This window comes from Lichenostomus cassidix, chromosome 6, assembly GCF_008360975.1.
Source record: "Lichenostomus cassidix isolate B80296 chromosome 6, HeHo_3.0, whole genome shotgun sequence".
NCBI classification, from domain to species: domain Eukaryota; kingdom Metazoa; phylum Chordata; class Aves; order Passeriformes; family Meliphagidae; genus Lichenostomus; species Lichenostomus cassidix.
The window spans coordinates 3,206,966-3,230,854 of record NC_139487.1 but is presented as its reverse complement, the minus strand read 5'-3'; the positions used below and the strand labels follow the sequence as shown (position 1 = coordinate 3,230,854).

The window sequence follows — 23,889 nt, the reverse complement described above, 5'->3', positions numbered from 1 at the left end:
TAAATTCTGTTTGGAACCTAACCCAAACATTTGTCTGGGCACAGGTGTGCATCCAATTCCCTTTTTTTCCCTGTGTTGTTCAAGATGAATTTTGGTCTCACAGTCCCTGTGCACAGAGGAAAAAGCAGCCTGCTTTTCCCACTGCCCCCTATTTACGTTCAGGAGATAATATCTAAGTGTGGAACACATTTAATCGTTGTAATTAGCTGATGGCAGTGCCAGGGAGCTTTCCTAGTGCAGAAATAAGATGAAAATATGATGGGCAGAGCTGTGCTTCAATGGGAAATGAAAACAACAGCCCCAAAATCTACTCTGGAGATTAAACACACCTGTGGGCTGTGGGCTCCTCGTGCCAACAGCCTGCATGGGGGAGGGACATCCCCAACCTCGACAGTGAAATATGCCCTGCTCTTCATGGGATCCTCTGGAGAGGTGTCCCTGCTCCAGCTACACCTCACCTGAATTCCCTGCACAGCTTGTTCTCTTTGCAGGGTGACTCTGCTTGAATGTGCACCAAGATGCTCTACACTGATGGCCTTTCCAAGAAAACCACAAAATTCCAGAAAATCCTGGTTTAAAAAGAGGAGGTATGCAAGCCTGGCAGGTGCTTTCAGGAGGCAATCAAGGGCCATCACCACCATGAAGGGGTTCAAGGTTGGACTCAATGCTCTTGGAGGTCCTTTCCAACCTCAATGATTCCATGAGCTGGCTTTTCTCCTGGTTCCTTGGCTTCCCTCTGTCAACCCACAAGGTGAAAAGCCACTTCCAAGAAAGAGCTGTGCCACAGTGAGCCCAAGGCTGCAACCCTGCCCTGGCATGCTCGGAATGATGGTGTTGCCAAATGTGATGGTGGAGGGATGGGACAGTGCCAAGGGACAGACAAGCTGACCTGGGTGCTCCATTTCTCACCCTTCTCTGGGACAGAACCCTCCAAGGGAAAAAGGAAATAATGGCTGCTTTGGAAAGAGCACTTCCTAGAGGATAAGTGCAGGATCAGTCCCCAGTGGGCTCAAAGCCATCCTCCTCCTCCCTTTTACAATCAGGGCCGGGACTGGGATCCTGCATGTGCAAGCACCTTGTCACAGCCTCAATAAAAACCTGCCTGCAGCTTCCCTCAGAGATAATTTCTTGCTTACACAGAAAACAGGAGGTCATGGCTGTCAGCACACACCCACAGAGCTTCTTACTAGGTCAGGTTAGATGGGGCTGGGAGCAGCCTGGGATAGTGGAAGGTGTCCCTGCCCATGGCAGAAGGTGGAACAAGATGGTCTTTAAGGTTCCTTCCAATCCAAACCACTCTGGGATTCTATTACTTTTGACTTCGTACATTGGAATTTTTCTCTCTTTGGGTGGATAGTAAAAGACATGGGCAGGGACACCTTCCACTATCCCAGGTTGCTCCAAGACCCATCCAACCTGCCACTGAACATTTCTAGGGATGATGTATCCACAGCTGCTCTGGGTAACCTGTGCCAGGCTCTCACCATCCTAATGCCCCAATTTTCTAAAATGCCACCTTTTTCTAGCACACTCACTGGTATTTTCACTGGGGACCTGCCATGGAGACTGCTGAGGAAGGAAAAGGGAATAAAGGAAGGAAAAAAAAAACAACATCCATCAACAAGACAATTCTTACACTCCTGGGTGTTTCAAGGACCCATCAAGGAGAAGGGAAAACAGAAGTTGTTGAATTTATCATTTAAAATAACCTTTTTTTCACCTTTAATCTTCCTCCAGGCAAAGGGCTATATAAAGATAAAACCCAATCTTTTTATTAATATTATCATCTCACTGGCAGAAATGTTTCTTACAAATCTAAAAACCAAGAGATTATTGAGGTCACCTTGAGAACTGGACCTAACCATGCATCATCCAATATATCGAGTCTTTAATAATGTTTACTCAATATACTGAGTTTGGTTACAATCTCGAATCCATTTTCAGACTCTTGTAGTGTTTAATACCTTACGGGAAAGCTCCAGGGTTTGGATAATGCTCTCCCTGGCAGAGGCTGGGCTTCCCTCTCCCCTGCTGCCCCATGGCCCACGGGTCCAGAAACAAGCTGCCTTCCTGCCCAAAGCTGCTCTTGCCCCAAAGGCACCAGAAAGACCTTTTTCTAAGATCTTCTTTTGTCTAAAACCCCAGAAAAATCAGCCAACTTCCCTCCAAATATACCCCAACATACATGGGGTTGTGAGTCTTTGTCTCACGTTTTCTGTGCCACCAATCCAAACTTCACTGTGTTCATTTACCTCAGTGCTTTCCACTGACAGGGACTTGGCCCTCTGACCTGAAATATCCCCCCAGTTTTGCATTTCAATAATAACTTATTTAAAAAGTCAAGCAAGTTTTGATACTGGATTAGTCTGTGATCGTGGCCCACATTTGGGAACATCAAGAAGAACACTCAGGGAAGATGCCTAAAATGAAACCCAAGCCAAGTGATGTCCTCACACGAGCAAAGGATGGGCTCCTCTTGACTGGGCATGACAGAGACCACGGAGCGCAAGCTGAGGTCAAGGAGGTGACATTCAGTTCCCCCAGAAGGAGGATAATTTGGCAGCCATCAAGACCAGCACATCAGCGCTGTGAAAACGCAGAAGGTTTTGTAAAAGCTCCTAAAGACAAGCTGCTCCTCAATTAGGCAGAGACTCTGTGTATCGGCTGGAGAGCGTGCCAGTGCCACAGTTCAAGACAAAACCATCTGATTTGGGTTCTTTGTTCCTCACTCATGTTTGAAAGGCAGCAGAGAGGGAATGGGCTGTCTCTGGACCTTCTTGACTTTGAAGCTTGCGATTTTCATCTGCAAAAAACCCACAAATGCTCTCCATCTCCCCACACTCCCAATGACTGGAGCTATCAGAGAGCTTGGGAGACATCTCCTGTCAGTGCATGTGCCTGGCTCTCATTAACGCTAATGAGAGTTGTGTCCATGAAGAAAAGGGACAGCCTCTTTGTCTGTGAAGGATTGGCTTTCACAGCAAGGAGCTTGGCTCAAACTTGACCTACAATTTTAATTGGGTTTTGAGGCCTTGCCCAGCGAGTGGCTCTGCGCTACAAACGCCAAAGAGCACAACAGCACATCCCCTGGCACTATCTGTTTTTCAGGATCATCAGCCAAGGCACCCATCCTCCATCCATTTTGGTGGTGGTTCAGCATAAAAATTGACAGCAAGCTCTGATATAAAAGGTATCAAACGTCTTATATCATGGTTACTGTCAACAGCAAAAATTAGACATTTTCCCTATTGCTTGAGGTCTGCCCAACCACTTTGTGCCAGGTGGTGGAACATCTTGATGATAATGCTGTTATTTATTGCTTGCATCATGCAAACAGTTCAGAGCCACAGTCATGGGCTGGGTACTCCAACACAACCTCAGACCCCAAATGTTTGTCATCTCAGCTTAAGAGTAACCCTAAAAATAAGCAGATGTATCAAGGAGGAGGGAAAAGGAGATAAGCGATTCACTCAGCCATGACAACAGGGCACAACAACCACCTCTGGGAAGGAGAGTGGCTCAGGCATGGGGGGTGGATGCCCCTCCAACCCTGCTGGGGGAGCTGACCCCAGAATCTGCAGTGATTTTGGAGACATCCAAAAGCCAGGACATCTTCCCGCCTATCGCTGTGAGGAAGCGGGAGAGGTGGTGGAGGAAACACAGACAGGAGTTTCTGTTACTTACCCATCACGCCACAAGAGAAGAGGGTAGGTCCTTGACTCATCTTTGGAGTGTGCTGCAAACAACCAGAAAAACTATTCACTTCTGGCAGACTGGACCTGGGCACCAGACACCACCCTGCCTGCAGCCTGGGCAAAGCTGCGCTGCACCGGCGTGGAGGAGAGCCTTGTCCTGTTCCAGCAGGGACCAGGGGACAGGCCCAGCCACCTTGCCTCAATGAAATCAACTTTAATTAAACGCTGTTCAGAGTCCTTGCCAAGGCCTGAGCTTGCAGATCAAGGCTGCTGCAGCCAGTCCTCACCCAGGGGAAGAGCTGCAGCAGGGTCCCCATCCCTGGGACCCAAAACTCTGGAGAAACTAAAATGGGAGCTGCAATTCAGAGTTAATCCTGGATTGGGTAAGAAAGCAGCAGAAGTGGTAACTTGAACCCCATCCAAGCCCATTAAGGCCTCCCCTGTCTAGGTACAAAGCAGCTATTTAGCTTTTTTAAGCATATAATGTGTTTCTAAGGCAAGGCGTCCTCACCTCAGCACTTCTGGGGAGTCTGCGCTTGGATTGTGCTGATTTGCACTAAAAATAGGGGAAATACCACTATATGGGTATGAAATAATCCTGGTTGCTTTTTACACTCTTTTTTTCCCCAAGAATTTTCCTCTTGACAGGATAAGAGACACCATCAGACTTCTAAAAATGAGCATGGATGGGTTCACATATAATAAATCAATATGTTATCCACAGCTGCATGCCATTTCAGCTATGCCTGCAAAAACACACTTTCATACTAATTGTTCCTTTATTATCCCTAAAAATATCCATATTCTGGCTTCTGAAGTGTCTATCCTGGCAACACTGTCCCATCTGACTGAGGCTTTACATCATCTGAGGGAAGCACCAGCACAGCCTCCACGTTCATCTGCGCTGCCATAACTGTGTTTTATCTGGCATGAGGCCCCTGCACTCACACGTTCCCTCCTGGTCTGTGTTTTACACGTTGCCTGCTCACATAACCATGGAATCTCAGAATGGTTTGGGTTGGAAAGAACCTTAAAGCCATCCAGTTCCACCTGGGCAGGGACACCTTCCACTATCCCAGGTTGCTCCAAGCTCCATCCAACCTGGCCTTGGACACTGCCAGGGATCCAGGGGCAGCCGCAGCTTCTCTGTGCCAGCATCTCCAGTGAACAATGAGGATAATCATAATAATAATAATAAGGATTCCACTCCATATACAGAATGCTAGAAATATTGAATGTAGAGACATAAGGGGGCAGAAAACAACTATGGGGTGTGGATGTGGAGAGGGTAAATAAGGGTTAGCCACCTTTGGAGCGTGTGCCACTTTTTTAGGTGAAGTATGGATATCTCTACCTGTCAAGCCCCACCTTATGATGCATCAGTAGAATTAATCAGGGGGCAGAGAAGACAGGCAGCTGTCTCCAAGGAGCAGCCACAGTGGAGCAAAAATGGCAGTGGGACAAGCCCCAGAGAAGGCAGGGGCTGTGCCAGTGCACATCTGTGTGTCAGCCCCAGACACTGTCTGCAAATGCAGGAGGGAGAGGAATCTGACATATGTCCCATATTGAGTATAATGACCATTTTGTAAGAATTTTGTCTTTATACCAAATCAGGAACTGAACCAAATGAGCCCATTGGCTGTTGGCAGGTGATTCTGCCCCATTGCTCAGACATTTATTTCCTTTAGGTTTTGCTTTCTGTCCTTCCCTGTGAAGTCAACAGAAAACCTCCTGCTCTCTTTGGTGGATCAGCCTCTTTGTGATTGTCTGCCCCAATTTAGCAGCCTGGGCAGCCCAGCAATTCACCCTGTGTGCCCAGGACTATCTGTGCACCCTTGACTCAGCCCAGAGCTGCGGGAAGCACTCAGCAAACACACAAGGGCAAAGTTTTGTGCTACAGCTCTGCATCTCTGCCACCTGCCATCAGACAGCCCCAGCACCCAGGAGCAGAATCTGAAACTACTCTCCTCTGCCTCTCCACAGCCAGTGTCTCTCCACCTGCCCCACACACCAAATTTCACCCTTTTAAGGCAGGTTTTACCACTGCCTCTGGCTCGCTCACCTTCTCCTCCGCAGTTCACTGCCAGGGCAGCCTGCCTTCACCCCAGCACACTGTGCTCTCTGCCTGGAGAGCCCAGGAGACAGTTTCCTCAGCAAACTCAGGCTTTTATATTTCTTTTATGTTCAGAATGCCCATTTATGGTTAATCCTGCCAGCTGCTTCCTGCTGTGCTCCTGCATGCTCTTATCTGAGACTCTCAGAGCACCCTGCCTTTCAGTCGAGTTTCTTCTCAGACCATAACCATCTCTCCAGGAGGACAGAGGGGCAAATGTCCCCATCCAGCCTTGCTCTGGGCTTTCATAGATGGATCTCCATCACCCTGCACCTCTTCCTCATTTGCTCTGACCCTGCCTCCAGACACTGTTGCCCCTTATTTGCCCCTACCATAGGTACACTCACCCCTCACAGCATCTTTTAGTCTGCTTGCTGCCCCTCATTTGTTTTTTTTGTTATTGCCTGTTTATTCAGCGTGGTTGGATTTGCACCTCTCTGGGTTCCCAGAGAAATTAAGTACCACAGCACTGCCCTTCACCATCTCCCACTTAATCCTGCTTCCCTCTTGCTCATCCTCCTATTAATGATGAGCATCTGTTTGCTGTCGGTGAAGCAACTTCTCACCTGTGTTATTCACAGCACTGATTTGATTTTTTTGGTACTGTTTATCCCACTGGATGCTTACTGAAATCCACATATGCAAAAGCCACAGCACTCCAATCATTTACTAATCACCTGCTCCTTGGATATTGATGCAGCTCGGTAGAAATCAGTGCTACAAACCATCTGAAGATCCATCCCTGCAGAAAACCCTTATTATAAAGCTGCAGCAAAGTTCTTGGCAGCAAAACAGTTTTGAACAGAGATTTCACAAGGCTTACCAGCTCAGTCCTGCATGTTATGGAGTCAGCACCTTTGTTCTCCCGAGTTTTGGTTAAGATCATCACCATGGTAATGCAGTCCTGCCTCCGAGTCCATCAGGGTCCAGGCAAAGGGTGCTGGCAGCTGGGGGCTGGCAAAGCTCCTCTTTCAGTCCATGTTCCCCCAGGAAAGGCTGGGCCCTGCCAGCTCCTCGGGGGATGTGCAGGGACAGCCTGGGAGTGTGAAAACTGCAAGAGAGACAGAGAGAAACAGCTTCAGGGGACTTGTCTGGAGGGTAGATGCACTGGGCCAGGGGCAGGCACTGCCCCAAAAACATCCTGATGGTGGTTGCTTGAGGGAAGTGTTTATTTTAGGATCTCAAACACTGTTGGTGTCCCTCTGCTCCCCATCAGCACAGAGGTGTTTCACAGGATGAGGCACTCACAGGAGCTGCTGGAAGCACACAAGGAGCGCGAGGTGATCTGGAGGGACACAAGTATTTCAGTCAAATTAACAAAGTTTGCTCTGAATTCTCCATTGGAAAAGGGGACTCACATCCCCTATATTGAAGATACCATCACTGAAAGAAGAGCTCCCAGAGCTCCAGGGTTGATCTCACAGAAGCTCTTTGCCCCCAGACCAGCTGGGAGCAGATGTCCAGCAGAAAAAGCCTCTCCAGCATCATTAAAGCTGTGAAATCCCCTGGATGCCCCTATCCCACCCCAGTTAGTCCATGATTCCCAATCTACAAAGAGCCCTTGAGGGAAAAAAACAAGGCAAAGAGTTGCCTACAAGGAAGGAGAGACAGCTTCTTTCCCTGAAATCCTAAGGGCCACACCATGCCTCCTGATCCTCACCTATTTCTTAGGTAGTTTTAGGTAGGAAAGGATGGACAACAAGGAGCCTCTTAAAACAAAGTGCAAGCCAGGCTCATACAGCACTGCCCAGCCCTGACCATGAGCCCTGCTTCACCTCCTGGCAGCCTCCCCAACAGACTTATTCCCTTGCAAAGCAGCCAGATTGCAAATCAAATCTGATTACCAAAATCAGCATTTTCCCCAAATCACTCCCCTAATCCTGTTTCGCTATTTTGCTGCTTTGCAGATAATGCAAACAACCAAACCCAGCATCTGCACAATCCAAAGAGCATAAGACACTGATCTTGCAGCATCCAGTCAAAGCCAATTGTGATATTTAAGGACAATAGATGAGAATATTCCACTAAGTATTAACCCTTATTCCAAACTGATATGGCTGCTCTTCCCAGCTCCTAAACCATCCTGTCTGTGTTTACTTGGATTAGAGCTTGCAGTGGTGTTAAGAGTAGCTCATTTAAAGGCCAGCTGGCTGGTAAAGAAAAATCACCTTCTATTCTTTTATGAGGACAAAGTTCATCCAGAGTGCAAAGCCAAGATTGGGAATCAATACATTTTCCGAAGATTTACTGTTCTCAAGGGCGCCTGGTGCAGTCTGCAGCTTTCTATGGCATATTGGAGGATTTATAATTTACAGTTTACTGGTAACTTCATCATAAACCTCTGGGCAACTCAGGGACCAAATCAAAACTGTCAAATAGAAAAGTAAATATTTCAGGCTGTCAAAATGACACATCATTTGTGAGCAGGGTTAGATGGGATATTGGGAAGGAATTGTTCCCTGTAGGGTGGGCAGGCCCTGGCACAGGGTGCCCAGAGAAGCTGTGGTGCCCCTGGATCCCTGGCAGTGTCCAAGGCCAGGTTGGACTGGGCTTGGAGCAACCGGGGACAGTGGAAGGTGTCCATAGCAGGGGGTGGAAGGAGATGGTCTCTAAGGTGCAATCCAAACCACAGCATTCAATAATTCTGTCATTTCTGTTTGTCACAATCCTAGCTGTCCCTGATGCCAACACAAACAGGAGTGCTTGCTGCAGTGCCCCATTCACTGTGCTAGGAGGACACTGGGGCCACAAAGATCAAACAAGACTTCAGAGCAGCCTGAAAGCAGCTCAGCACAGTTCCTCCAGGAATGATTTCTCCAGGAATAATTACCCTTCTCTAAGGTGATGGTTAATGCTGCAGCAGCAGACTTGGATCCACAGCCAGGCAGGAGCAGCAAGTACAGGCAGAGCCTCTGTGCCCCAGCCAGCCAGGATGCAGCACCAGCATCACACCTCCCCTCTGCCTGCTCCTCTGCATCCCCTGCAATTAACACAGCCCTAATGACAGGCAGCACAGCACACTGCTGCCAAGCTGGCAGCCACCACCACCCCCCAACGTCAGGGCAGAGGCACACTTGCAGGTATCAGCAATTTTAACCACTGCTTGTTTGGGTTTTGGAACCATCCCCATGGAGAAGCTGCAATAAAAAGGAAAACTTTCCAGTGAAATGTGATCTCTGGCTCCCCATCCTGCTTCACAGGGCTCCTGACGCACAGTCCTGCCCTGTCACATCCTCTCCATGCAAACAAGTGCCATGGGACACAAACTGCAGAGCCAGGATGGACCCTATTGATGCTGAGGAGGAAACCAATGTGTATTTATAGACGGGACGCTTTCACACACACACACATGATAATAAAAAGATACTCTTCAGGGACCATTAATTACTTTCAGAAATGTATTTCCTCATTTGCAATCAGATAAAGGAACTATCTTCATCATGATGTCAAGGTTAAGTTTAGACTTGAGCTATGGCCACTGGGATTGACACAATCTCCTGAGCTGTATGAAGAGCACAGGAGAAGTTCTAGTGCACAGAGAACCCCAAATTTTAGCAAACCCTGCTTTTTCCATGGGTATTGGTTCAGAACACAGACCAAGCAGAAGGCTTGAGTGATCTTTGCAGTGGCAGAGGTGGGAAGAGGTTTCTCTCAGATCTGCTTTCCAGACAGTATCTCAGCCACGGAGTGTTGGGCTTGGAAAAAAAATTAAGTCAAATGATCCAGCTCTCATCCATGGGCTTCAGAGGTAATGCTGGGGAACAAACATGCTCCTTGTAAGGCACAAAGCAAGGAGCACCACCCTAGAGCTGTTCACAGGGGACACACAGCCCCACCCTGCAGGGAGGTCCCACTCCCCACTCCACAACTGGTGCTACCACAGCAGACCCCAAGGACAACTCACAGCCATGCCCTGTTCACCTGCAGCACTGAACTGCATGGAAAAGACCTCAGGAATTAGCAAGCTGTCTGTCAGATGCTCTGCATGGCTGGGGGAAGCCTGAGCAGAGAGCAATATCAGATCCTCACACATTTTATAAAAAACTTCCTCACAGAAAAGGTTACCAAGCCTGGAGTTCCCATCCCTGGAGGGATTTAAAAGCTGTGTGGATGTGGCACTTGGGGACATGGGTTAGTGGTAGCCTTGCTCATTCTGGGGGAAAAGTTGCACTCCATGATCTTAGAGGTGTTTTTTTCCAACCTTAGCAGCTCCACGATTCCCTGGTCTGACCAGCACAAATACTCCTCATGAAGATGACTGAGGATGAGCACCACACAGATTTCCCCTTGCTGTGGGATGACCACCCTCTGCACAGAAAACATTCAACCCCCATCCAGCTCAATAATCCATCTCCAGACACACACACTGACATAAAACCTATTTACAGGGGAAAGGGCAGATGGGAACGAGGAGCTGGAGCTGTATTTTGCATACTGATACACCCAGCAAGCAGAACAGTGTGAATTCTCTCAGAATATAAATCACCTGCCCCTGCTGAATTTTTTATGCTGCTCAAAGTCTCCAGTGAAGAAGCCATGACCCACACAGGACCCCACTCCCTACCCCTGCCCCAGCACCATTCCCTGTGCTATGCTGAATCTCCTCACTGCACAGCCTGTCTCACCCTCAGGGCTTTGGACAATGCCAAGGAGTACATCTTCAATTTGTTGATCTATTGTGCTTCAAATTTGGAAAAAATCCATGAAGTCTATCATTTGCTAAGTCTGGGTTTATTTCCTCACTCAAGCAATAACTTGCCTTCTGCAGCAGGGCTGAGTGGGCTCAGCTCTGAGCAGTTTGTTCCCCTTGCTTGAGCACTATTCTATGTCATTAGAGAATACTGAATTTATTTATGGGAAAAAACCTCCAATAAATGTGAAAGATGCCACTCAGGGCCAGAGAAGTGTTTACACTCTGAAAATGCCCAGGGGACTAGTCCTGAGCAGAGAGGAACATGAGTCAGTGCAAAGGAGTCTCAAAGGACGGAATTTCCAAGGAGGCAGCTGTGTCAGGATCATCCCCTGGGAATCCATCAAGAGGAAAGAGCTGCCCCAGGCTGCCCAGCCTTGGGAGGAGAAATGCTGCAGCTCTGCCCACCTCACCCTGAGCCTACAGTCAGTTCCTCCTGCTCCACAGGGTCTTCCCAAGCTGCTGGAAGGGCAAACACCATCCAGGAAACCATGGATCCCACATGGTGTTCCACTCCTGCCTGACCCCTGCCTGGCAAAGACTTGTGCTCACCCATGCTCCAGGTACTCAGCCAAAGAAAAGGAATAAGGAAGTGTCTTCCTCTGCCTCCTGCTTACATCCAGACTAGGCTTTTCCAGGGCTAACAAGACAAAGACATACTTTAAGCATTAATTAATGAGTAAAGGATTTGCCTACACATAACATAGCTAAAGGGAAAAGCAGTGACAGAGGGTGTCTGAGGTGAGCATGGCTCCACAGGTCTGCACACCTTCAAGAACCACATCCCCTCAGTGACTATGGCCAACAGCTTCACTCAGGAACACGGGTTCTCACCAACACAGCCCAGAATTCATGTGTCCTGCCAGTGCAGGACAGCCTGGATGGAGCTGACATCTACAGCCATGCTAATAAATCCACAGCCAGAAGGAGCTCGAGGTCTGCCATGACAGCACCCATCCCATGGGGCCACGTTAGGAACCCAAAATGCCACATGCAGCCACCACGGATGGCCACATGCAACTTGGCTCATGGAGCCTGAGAATAACCCTCACTACAGGAACAGCAGGCATTCCAGAGTCCTGCCCACAACCATAAATGGATTACTGAGCAAATAAAACTGTCATTTCAATCCAATCCCTTGCTCCACGTGCCTGGGTACTGCCTCAGCCTGACACCAAAGTCACACAAGTGTCCCCAGCATGCCAAGCCCCAAACCACACATCCAAACACCCCCAAATCTAGGGAGAGCCTGAAATCCAAGCTCATACCCAGATCTACGTGCTTGGGTTGAACCTCACCTGCAGGCAAGCTCTCACAAAAAAAGAATAAGAGGAATTAAGGAAAACTACACACCATCTACTTGGGTAAAAGGTTTATTGCCCCCGTGCTCTTAGGGAGTAGGAGTGGCAGGGGAATGAGTCCTGTACACACCAGCAGCGGAAGGACTGAAAGGACAGGGCAGGGGCAGAGGTGCTTTGTCTCAACATCTTTAGCTCGAAGGAAATGGTGCTGGCAGTGACTTTGCCTTTTCCTCCCTGGCAACTGAAAAGGAAAAGAAGAAAGCAAAATTAGTCATTGCAAAACAGCGACCAGCAAGAGAGAGGTGCGAGCGAGAAGCCGTGGGAAGTGACAGGACAAGGGGGAATGGCTTCAAACTGAAAGAGAGTAGGTTGGGATTAGATATTAGGAAAAAATTGTCTCCTGTCAGGGTGGTGAGGCCCTGCCACAGGTTACCCAGAGAAGTTGTGGCTGCCCCATCCCTGGAAGTGTGGGCCATGCAGACAGAGCCTACAGGATGACCCCAGTCCCACAGAAATGACACATTCTCTTTGAGCCAAACTGCAATCATTGCCTATTCCACTCATTAGGGGACTGCTTCTAACTTTGAGTAGTATTTCCATGGAAGAGTGGAAATAATGGACCAAGGGCTGTCTCTGGACAAGAGCAGCTGAAGCAGCAGCAGCAGCAGTCCAGCCTGCTGGTCCAACAAACCATCTCACCTTTCTGTGGGTTTCCCCCGTCGTCCCAGTTGTGAGATTTATTACATGAATTTGCAGTGGTCTGTGAGACACTGTGAGTGTTGGCCACGCTCCCAAAAGCTGAGGAATTGCTGAATTGAGAATTGCTTTGGCTGCTTAATCTCAACAACTAGGGATGCTGAACAAGGCAGCCGGGCCTGGGTTTACTTTTAATTACCACTCAGAGCATGCTGCTCTAGTAAACAGACACAAAAAAACAATTCTTGTTTCTTCCTTATATTCTTTTCCCATATACAGCCAGAGATGTCTGAGCTGGAGAAGGTAAATGGCCCCACCACACCACTTTTACTGACTCACTTCTCAAGCATAAACAACTTCAAACAGCACATGCACCCCTGAAATACCTGCCTCTATGGAATAACATCCATCTGCTCACAGACACACCATAATGCTCTCAGGGTTAGAATCACTGAATGGTTTGGGCTGGAAGGGACATGAAATCTCATCTTGTTCCAACCTCCTGCCATGGGCAGAGACACCTTCCATGTGTCCAGGCTGCTCCAAGCCCTGTCTGACCTGGCCTTGGACACTTCCAGGGATCCAGGGGCAGCCACAGCTTCTCTGGGCATGCTATGCCAGAGCCTCTCCACCCTCGGTTAGGTGAGTTTTCAGCCAGCTTAGGCTTCCCCACTGGCCCCAGAGCCCTCAGAGTCCTCGTGAGAAGCAAATCCTGGAGATGCAAAGTGAACTCAGTGCTGCAGCACCGAATGCAACTCTGCTGCTCATCAGTGACCACCAAAAAACCACCCAGATGAAGCAGGAGCAAGATCTGGGACATCTCACTGTGTAATTGGGGAACACTTGCCAAAAGCCACAACACCATCATCGCTGTCAGAGCCAATTTGGATGCTGCTTGCAAGTCAGATTTCTCTTTTCTCTGAGGTTGAGCTGGAGAATAGGTAGAGGCTGACAGACCTCATGGACATGCCTGGATTTAAAACAGGAAAATACTGGATGTATGGATCAAATGCCAGACTCCATGTTATCTTCTACCACCTCCTCTTCATAAAGGGGGATAAATACTTTAAGACTGCAGAACCCCCACATGAAGCCCAGCAAAATGCTCACTTAGAACCTTCCAAAAATTGAAATGACCTCCCTGAGCTCAGCAGGCAGCATTAAAAGAATTTCAGATACTTTCAGCGGACATTCTCTGTGCCCACACAGGGTGACACACATGCCTGCTGTCATCTGCACACCCTACACTGTTTGCATTAGACCAAAGTACCTTGGCTCTTGGGCAGGCTCTGGGGGTTCATTCCTCAGCTGAGAAACGGCTTTCAAAGAGCTCCTGGGCTCCTGAAAGATGAACCTGGAGCCTTTATTAATCCTCCTAGCGACCGAAAGGCACTTCTGCCGGCTGTTTGTCCATCCGTTGCCACCAACACCAGCAAAGGGAAGGCACAGTGGAAGGAGGGAGGGAAGGAGCTCTCCAGGGCAGGAAACCTTTGCCCACACTGCCACCTCCATCTCTCCATAAATTTCCCAGCCCTGAATCTTCCATAAATCTCTTAAACGACCGAGCAGCCAAACATCTGTGAGTTGTCTGAATTAGCGTGAATTTGGCAGACTGAACAGCAAACTCGCATCGCCCCGCAGCCTTCGCATGTCTTGTTTTCCTCGGGTTCATTAAATACACAACAATCTGTTACCAGAAGATGATTCCTACGTGCAGGGGCTGCCAAGGAGCTGGGCTGGATGGCTCTGGTGGGGATGGGGGAATGTGTGACGAGCAGGGGGGCTCTTCCTGGTGCAGCAGGGCAAGGAGAGGATGGGCTGCACCCACCCTGCCTCCCCCAGTGCCCACCCACCACGGGGCAAGGGCTGTCTCTGATATCAGAGCCATCCCAGTGCAGCCAAAGCTGGAGGTGATTTTGGGAGGCTTCAAAGGGAGCAGAGCAGCATGTGGGACAAGCAGGGGGAGATGCCTACAAAAGCCAAGGATGTCCTTCCTGCAGCAGCATCATCCCGACTAGCATAAGGGTGCCACCTCCACAGGCTCTGCCAGGGTTATTCACACCTGGGAGCAGAGCTCTGGGCACGGGGCATCCCTGATCCTGGGGAAACTGGGGGGTTCCCACTGCTGCTGGGCAGCACGAGGCCCAGGCATGCAGCAAAGGCACTGCCAACACCCAGCCACAGGCAGCCTGGTCTGGTGCTGTGATGGGGAACAGCGCTGGAGGCTTTGCCTTCCCTCAAAGGAAGCTACGAGGGAAAAGTCAAAGCAAACACCCACTCACCGTGTTTACCCATCTAAATCAAAGCCAAAGCAGCACTGAAACGTGCCCGACAGCATTTCCACGGAGCCATTCATCGAGAGTTTGGACTTGGCTTTTAGCTGGTGTTTTTAATATCGCAGGGAGACGCTCGCAGGGCTGGAATAATACGGAATCTGTTGCTGTAACTCACTCTCAGCTCCTGAGAGGTGTCAGCAGCACGTACAGCCCAAACCTTCTGCAGGTTTGGCTCCACCAGGGGATCCCTGAAGGCCAGCAGTGAGATGCTTCCCATGGGGAAGAGCTCCAGCAAGCTCGAGGTACCACTGCCCCAAAGCAAGGTACCCCACCAGGGGAGTGCCCAGCCAGAGAAGTACTGCACACAGAGGACAATTGTCCCAGAATAGGGATGCTTCACCCCTGATGATGCCCCTGATTCCCATGGAGTAAGGCAGGATGAGCTCCACTGTAGCTTAACAGCCATAAAAGCCCAGATTTTGCAGCCCATCTTGCAGGCGAGGAAAAATTTAAAAAAGTAACTGGAAATGCAAACAGCCCCTGGTTTTATTTGGTCTGGCAGGAACACAGACCTGCCCAGGCTTCCTCGAGCTCATTTATGACAGCGTGAACATGCAGTAGTAAAGGGGGAAAAAAAAATTTAAAATCTGCATTTTCCACCCCACAGGTCTCCATCTCTGGATAGTTTCCATACATCCCTCTTTCTCTCATGCCATAAGTGAAAATCAGGAGACAAACAGATTCCCCTGTGCCAGGTGAAGGGGAAGCCCAAGGGACAGAGGGCTCAACCACAAAGCCCAGTCCTGAAACAGCATCCCGAGGAGAACTGACCTAAATGCTGCATCCCATCCCAGCTCCAAGGCTGCCAGGAAGGGAATCACGCCAGGTATTTGTCAGTGCACAAACATGAATGATTGCCCAGGACAAATAGGGCAGCACAAATGTCCACCTTCATCACATGGAAAAAACATGTATCAGCTTGCAACCCTAATGAGTGAAGGAATTAATGAATCCTGGAGTTTGTAAACCATTATGAAGTCCCTAAAATAATGCCAACATGTTAAATGAATGAGACTGCAAGTGAAACATCAGGTTCTGTTAGAAAACAAGGTACAGTGTTTTTTTAGATTATAAGGACAACAAGAAGTCCCACTGACAACAACAAAAAGAATGGTGGAAACATTAGTCAGGATGCAGAAAAGGAAGAAATAGACAATACAAACATTACTGTCCTAAGGAGAAAGGAAAATGGCAGTCATATTTGTCAGGAGTACCTGGGATGGTATTAAACAGCAGGCACTAAATACAGATCTTTCTTAAACAACAGTTTCAAATAAATTCACACTTTCAGTTTTACAAGATCGTGCCAAAAAGTCTTGTGAGCCACCACCACCTACAGTCCCTGGGGACAGGCACAAGCCTGCCTGGTAAACGTGGTGGGTGACACCTCAAACTCAGCAAAGCTCTGGTTTCAGTGCAAGGTCAGGGAGTCAGGAATCACAATTACAACACCAAGGAAAGAGCTCTCACCTCACGGGAAGTCTTTGTGCAGGTGAAAGGGAGCACTGGTGTAACAGACCTCATTAAAGTGCACAGAAGTGGATGAGAGCTACTGATAATAACACTTTAAGTGGCACATCTCAACCAGACCTGCACTAACTGGTGACACTGGCTGCAACAGAAACTCCACTATGCCACGCTGCATTTCTGGCAGTAATTGGGAAGGAAGCAGGAAAAGCAGTGCAGTGTGAGTGACTTGGGATCAGCAAAGTGCTAAATACAGAGAACAAGTTGATAATACAGAACAGAGAGAAGCAACCAGCACAGTTTCTAACAGAGATGTTAAGATACACCTTAAAAAAAACTAAATTGCTTAAAAGCCACTCACCTCAAAGGCAGGGGGATGTCCCCAGGCTCCTGCATGGTGCAGTAGATTACCCAGGCATGCAGGGATATGTCCACAGGCTGGATAAATCTGGGGTCTCCAGGAGGAGAAGGAATGCTCTGCACTCCACTGCAGGCAGCTGGAGCCTCCTCCACCTCTGACCAAGGTCTGGGGGAGACTCCAGGAGTAACTGAGGGGCTTGAAGACACAGGTACACTTCAAGACTGGGGGAGCGTGGAGGGGTAACTGGTGAGGATAACCTGGCTGCCTCAGAGAGGGCAGGAGAAGGTCCCTGGGAGGGAGCAGAGTGGCACTGACACCTCTCAGCACAGCGGGAAGCTGGAACTACACAGATCCAGAGCAAGGGCAAAGTGCAATTTTCTCCTGAACACCACGGACAATAATCATTGCAATAAACTACAGCACCACAAATGACTGCAGGGGGCTCTCAGCCAGCACTGTGGTTTTATATCTGCACTGGGGGCCTTTCTAAAAGACACTGAATCATAGAATCATTAGGTTAGAAAAGACCTTTAAGATCATTGAGTCCATGCTCTAGCAAGAATTAATTCAGAAAATTATTAAAAATAGCAACACACAGAGCAGTCCCAGGAGCAGGGCTGTTCTGGCTCGATGCCCTACATCCTGAGTGGGCTGTTGCCCAGCAGCCCCCAGGTCCCAGGGCGGGATGTGCAGGGATCAGAGGGTGGACTGATGGAGCAGCTCCTCCACAGGCTGGCCTGGCTCTTGTCCAGCTCCTTTCAAAGCTGCCACCTTCATGGTGATTCGTGGGGTTCACAGGACAGGCACAGAGAGGGCATTGACATCACAATCCATCACACCACAGAGCTGGAACCTTTTCTTTAAATTAGGTTTCAAATACATACATCTGAAACCTCCACGGGAAAAGTAATTTCCACCAACAACACAAACCTTGCGCAACCGAAAATGTGGGTGAGAGTTTCTAAATGAAACATTTACGTTTTGGCAATGCAGATCTTCATTAACCACGATGCTTTCACTCTGAGAAGTATCATCCACTGCACTGCATTTAATTTATAACACAACTGAGAGTCCAATAATCACAGGATGGCCTGGATTGGAAGGGACCTTAAAGAGCTTCTTGTTCTACCTCTGCCATGGCAGGGACTCCTTCCACTATCCCAGGTTGCTCCAAACCCTGTCTAACCTGGCCTTGAACACTGCCAGGGATGAGACAGCCACAGATTCTCTGGGCAGCCTGTTTTCCTGAATTGACAGACACTCTACAAGACCAAAAGTGGGTATTCTTTATTGTTTTCTGTATCTTTATAATTGTAATGGCTCTTCAGTTTTGGCACACAATTGTAGCTTCTGGCATCTAGTTCATAGTATTAAAACTTCTCCTTTCAAAAATATTATACAATATTCATTTGTAACAGCTGGGACAAAAAAAAAAACAACAACCCAAAGCACATGGTAACAGGGATAATTATGTATATACTTGAAGTAATTTCATAGGATTGACAGCTATTGCCCAGCACTTCAGAGGGCTGTTCTCATTAAGGTTAAGGCAAGCACAGAAACAAAAATCACAGTTATTGTGACTTTCCCACATCACTTGAAACAGGAAATGGCCAGCTCCACCTGGCCTAACTATGCTGCCAGGCTGTCCTAACCAGAGAAGACCAGCAGTCTGCATTAATTCCTTCTCCTTATAATTAACATTTCCAAGTGGTGCAGAGTAGTGATGACGGCGCTTGTGCAGGTGGGGCAGAGGAGCATGAAGTCTGGGGTCACTGCAAGAGTCGTATGGGGTAAAGGACAAAAAATAAATGTGTTAAATGCAAATAAGCAGCACACTTTAACTCCTCCCCTTGGATTTAGGGGCGGGATGAGGGTGAACCTCTTGACCCTCCAGTCCAGACCAGTCGCTGAGAGCAAAGCAAGTCACTGATGCACCTTGTTAGCCACATCCTGCTGCAGCACCACCTCCCTGAGCCCTGCTCCTCTCCAGCCATCCAAAGGACTCCTGGTCCTTCCTTTCAGGGCTGCTTTCGAGCAGAGAGAGCAGGTTTTCCAGCTGCCGGATCCAAGCTTGCCAGATCCCATTTTTTACAAACCCTGGGAGACCCAAGGCTCTGTAAGCACAAAACGGCTGCAAAGTCAAACTCCTCTTTCACCACAGTCCCATACCTACCGCACAGCCAGCCCTGAGCCCTGGCTGCTGAGAGCAAAAGCTATGGCCAGGAGCCACAAATACAGGGAATGATGTAGCCCAGGGGATGCTTCAAATGGGCTACAGAGGAGTGACACCAATGATGCTGCTATATTTAATCCTCTAAAAGCAAAAACCATGACCAAGTCTCCCTTGGGTACACTTTTAGGGGGTAGGTATAGAAACTCAATGCACCAGAACAGATTTTTTGCACTCACTCAACCAGTTCTTAAAATATTACACAAATGAAGTGATTATGGAGCCAAACTCGCCTGGTACTTCCCACCCATCCATGCAGGGACCCACAGCCTGCAGTGCTGGGAGCAGCCATGCTTCACACAGGGTTTGCTGCTGCTCCTCCAGGTCAGTCTAATGCCATTTACTCCTCCATGCATTTCAAAGAAACTTCTAACATATCAAATCTTGTTTATCTTACATACCACATGTCAGATGCATAAAGTGCTATATTGAACATAACCAATGAAACAGGTTACAAAACTGACAGATAAACCACCTGAAGCCAGGAGAAATTCTGGCTGGAAATTAACTGCATCATCGCATTTCTTAATTTTCAATCCCCACTTCACCTGTTGATGACTAAACACTCACACATCCACAGCCTGTACTGAGACTCCCCATCCCAGCGAGGTTTCAGACACAGCCTCTTGCTTGGGAATTTTTGTCTCTCTAAAGGCAGCCAACCCAGAAAAGTTTGGAAAAACAAAACAGCCCGTGGATCTGCTCTCTCCAGCTCCCTGCAGCAGAGCCATGTTCTGCATTGCTGCTCTACAGAAATAGCTGGGTCGCGAGCAGCCAGGCTGCAACTGAGTGTGACCTTGGAGAAGTCCTTTTTCACAATTACAACACAGTCACTGCTCAGAGGGAGACTTGTGGGCAGAACCAGAGCTCCAGGGCTCAGGTCTGCCAGTGTCCTGATAGCTTTCAAGGAATGTACAGGAGCTCTCATCCCTGAAGGAAGAGGTGGCACTCATCCCATGCTGTGCTGGGGATCAGGGAGAGAAGCTTCCCTAGGGGACAACACACCATAGGCTTCATGACCCGGCAGGCTGGCAGGCACAGAGGAGTAGCATGGTGGAAAATTCCCTCCTCTTCGCCCAATTAGTTTATATTTAGCTCTCTGAGGAGCAGACGTGCTGGAGGAGCTGTTGTTTCGGTGACATTTTTGCCCAGCCCTACAGGGAGCCCTACAATGGGAACTGTGGCTCCCACAACCACTCCACCACCCCACCAGGCATGTGAGACCCACGGCAGCCTCAGCCCTCTGCTGCTCGGCAGACCTGCTGTTTTTTCAGTTCTGTTTCCCCGAGTCAGCAGGCTTGCTTCCTCTTCCTCCTCCTCCCCGTTTTGGGAGAGAAAGGAGCAGAAAACGTCAGCCAAGAAGAGAGCTTGCTTGAGGAGCTACAGAGGAGCAACCTCCCAGCTCTTCTGCTGCCCTGGTTCCTCATGGCCATGGGAGTGAAACTTGTCTTTCTGAAGGTATTTTCACTCCAGGAGAAAGTTTTGGTGAGGGCAGAACTGATACAAAGGCTCTGCTTGCCCTCTCCCTCCCCTGGGATGTGGGAAGGAGACTGGACCCTGCCAGGCTGAGGTCTCCAAACAGCTATGAGCATCTCTGGCAGCTCGCCCCATCCCAGTCCCTTGGTCCAAAGGCTGTCCTGCCACAGATTAATGTTCATTAGGACTATTTCCCAGCAGCATCATTTGACGAACCACGTGACACAGGAGGGGGAAGGGAGCAAAACCAAAATCACCCTTTCAGCTTAGGGTGTCCCCTTTTCCATCTGAGATTTTACAAGGCAAGTGCAAACCACCTCCATCCTGACAAAGAAAACTCTTTGCAATGTTATAAGAAAGGGAAAAAGGAAGAGTCTCAAACCACGCAGCTGCCATTTGAGAAATCAGAAATCAACCAGCAGTAATAAAATAGACAAATGGGATAAATCTCATTCCCCTCTACACCCCATCAGGACACAGCCGATGGTGTCAGTTCTGCACACAAATACAGGTGATTTGGCAAAAAGTTGTGTATCTTGTTCTGCCTATACTTTCACTGAAAGTGAAGCAAGCCTTTAATAATAAAAAAAAAATTATTGCATATAATTAACCAAAGCAGATTTGGGAATTTATATTGGTATATGTTTGCCTATTTGCATGTGTGCATATTTATACACATATCTTTATTTATGCAGGTATCCATAGCTGGAAATTAACCTACACTGGTGCTGGCTCTGTCCCACAGTCTGCTTGATCTCCATATACAAAAATCTGGATCTCGCTCACACAAATCAATTATCCACTGAACTGATTTGCACAGATTTTCTATGCAAAGTTTAGCATTTACAGCAAAAGGCCATCTGCTTTCTATAACCAATGCGGTTCCTGGACACCTTGGCTCTGTGCGGAGCTGGAAGTCACAAAGTTTCCCTCCCTCCTCTGGGTTTAAGGTGGAAGTGAGAAAGTCTAGAGCTGGGGATTCAGCTGCAAAGCCTCCAGCACGCGTGGCCGTGCTTGGCAGGGTGTCCTTCCCTCCTCTGAAGTGGAGAGAAGGCAGCAACCCACAGCAGGTTGTTTTGGCTGGTTTTTCCCCCCACTTTTGAAAGCGAGAAGGCTGAGTGCTTCTCCCAGTGCAGTGCCTCCAGCACGGGGCGAGCAGCCCTAATCCTGCCTGGCTGAGCCCTGCCAGAGCTGGGTGTGACACACCCACCTCCACAAGCATCCTCAGGCTCCTGAGGACTTTCAAAAATGAAGAAATAAATCAGAAGCTCACTTCAAACCTGCACCGAGCCACGACAGGTAAGGACAGAGCAAACCGCTCTGAAATTCAGGTTTTTGACTATCACTCTAATTAATCTGTTTCACGACCCGCCCCAAATATTTTCTCTAGAAACATTATCTACACTGTTTTGGGGTTTCTTTATTTCTTTTTCCAGCCCTCAGCCAAGCCCTGGTAAATATTTTTGCCCATGACAGAGGCAGGCCAAGGGAATCTGGGCTTTGTGATGGGAGCAGCATCTCCTGTGCGCCGAGATACCCGACACTGGGCAGAGATGCTCACAGCCCTCCGTGTTTTTACTGGATTATCGCAAGGCACTGCTACCTCTGCAATTTGCAAGTAGTTTTTAATCTGTCAAAATAGACTTTTATTATTGCTTGAGGATTCAAAAGGAAAATATGCACATCTGGTTTCAATCGCCAACTGAAGTTTCGTCTATCAGCCTATTTCATAACAAATTACGCTTACTTTTCACTCCAGAGGATTTCCTAAGGAGGGGATGAGCTGCCAAGGTACACCAGCGTCTGTGGAGACCGCACGGCACCGAGAGGCAGCGGCACAACCCAGCGACAGGCACCGTGCTGCTGCAAACTCTCGCTGTGTCAAGTAAATGTAAATTATTGAGGAAAAAGCCCCTCAGTCGTGAAATCTCTGCGTACAGCTGTACGTGAAACCTTCACGTACCTCAGAACCTGAACAACCTGACGTCACTGAATGGCGAAACAAGACTTACAGGCTTTCTAGGACAACTCCACTGCCAGGGCAGTGAACACAGCGAGGAGCTGCCGTGTCCCATGGCAGCAGCGCTGGGTGCTGGAGTCCCCCCGCCCCGGGGACCGGCCTGTCCCCCTTCCTTGCTGCCCCGAGCTACCTCACACGTGCCAGGAGTGAAATCCGAGTGGGAAGTGCGCGATGTCCCTGGGTGAGCATCCCTGCGGGGATGCTCAAGCACGGCTCCCCTGGGCTGCAGCCCCCCGTGAGACCCCCGAACTCGGCGAGTTCTGCACCGAGCCCGACGGCAGCCGAGTTTCAGCCCCTTTGAGCACCACGCTCGGCCCGCAGAAAGGAAAGCACGTGTTGATCCTTTTGCAGGAAATAATTCCAGTGGCAAAGGCAGAGGAGCCCGAGCGGGTGAGGACCGCTCGCTGCCCGCTGGCCGAACTCCGGAGAGCAGCCCATCCCCGCACGTCGGGCTCAGCATCCCGCACCGCCCGCCGCTCCGGACACACATCCCACCGCTCCACGCTCCCTCCGGCCGCCCAGGCTGCTCCTCCGCGGTGCCCCCGCTCACCCCGGGGCGGGGTGAGACCCGACCGCACAAAGGCGGACATCCCCGGCCCGCTCCGCGGGGCTGCGGTGGCGGCGGGGGGTACCACCCTCTGTCCCCATCCCCTCCGTGCCGCCCCGTGCCCGGGCAGGGCGCACCGCCGCCCTTTGTCCGCTCCCCCCGGCACCCCCCGGGACTGCACGGCCCCGCTGCGCTCCGGGCATCGCTTACCGAGCGCTTCCCGCGGTGGCGGCGGCGCGGCCCGGCCGGGCCGGCTGTGGGCGCCGCTCCGACCGCGCTCCGCTGCCGCCGCCGCCGCCGTGCTGCGGGCGGGGCGGGCGGAGGGAGGGAGCGAGGAGGAGGAGGAGGAGAAGGAGGAGGAGGAGGAGAAGGAGGAGGAAATGCGCTTGTCACTTCCTGAGCGGAGCCAGCGCCGGCAGAGCCCGGCCCGCACCTGCGGAGCGCCCGCCCCGGGGAGCCGCGCAGCGGAGCGCTCGCTGCGAGGGGAGGCGGGGGAGACCCCCGGCTGCCGCCCCGAACGGGCATCCCCGGGGTTAAACACCGCCGCGGAGAGCGTATGTGGGGGTGGAAAAGCCCGAAAATAATAAAAAAGGGGGATCGGGGCAGCGATGAGGCGCTGCCCGGCGGGGAGCCGCGGGCTGGCGCAGGCAGCGCTGCTCGGCATCAGCTCCCGCACACAGCCCCGCAGCCAGGGATGCTGCGGGTGCGGCTCGCCTGCGGATCCGCGGCCCTTTCAGAGGCCGAGAGTGACTCCTGGTGGCACGGCCGGCCCGGGGAGGAGCAGGAGAACTGGACTCCATCAGCCGCATATTGAAGGGTCACCGCGAGAAGAAGTAGCGGCTAAGTTTTGGCACATCACGGATGGACACCATCCGCCCCTGCACGCACCGGTGGGATACGGGGAAAAAAATATTAAAAAATCCCACTCCTTAATTTTTCATAGAATGGTTTGGG

The 23,889-nt window shown here is 49.9% G+C and overlaps 1 protein-coding gene and 1 long non-coding RNA gene across 5 annotated transcripts in view; one reads left to right on the top strand and one right to left on the bottom strand.

The window, feature by feature from the left end:
* Positions 1–23,263, bottom strand: part of FAM53B (family with sequence similarity 53 member B) — a 43,531-nt gene extending 20,268 nt beyond the window's left edge. Inside the window, exons 1-4 of one of the 4 annotated variants that reach the window (XM_085064623.1) lie at positions 23,146–23,259; positions 11,852–12,040; positions 6,632–6,859; positions 3,685–3,736 (exon numbers count right to left, since the gene is read on the bottom strand). In XM_085064623.1, the coding sequence (XP_084920749.1) occupies positions 3,685–3,736; positions 6,632–6,700 (121 nt within the window). In that variant the 5' untranslated portion in view covers positions 6,701–6,859; positions 11,852–12,040; positions 23,146–23,259. Of the gene's footprint in view, positions 1–3,684; positions 3,737–6,631; positions 6,860–11,851; positions 16,619–16,659; positions 23,017–23,145 lie in introns of those variants that run through there. The other 3 variants (XM_085064625.1, XM_085064622.1, XM_085064624.1) reach the window with 3 other exon arrangements.
* LOC146435052 (uncharacterized) lies at positions 4,952–9,181 on the top strand. The gene is made up of 3 exons (XR_014853122.1): positions 4,952–5,028; positions 8,481–8,888; positions 9,009–9,181. It is a non-coding gene; the product is annotated as an uncharacterized LOC146435052 (long non-coding RNA).
* Positions 23,264–23,889: the final 626 nt, after the last annotated feature.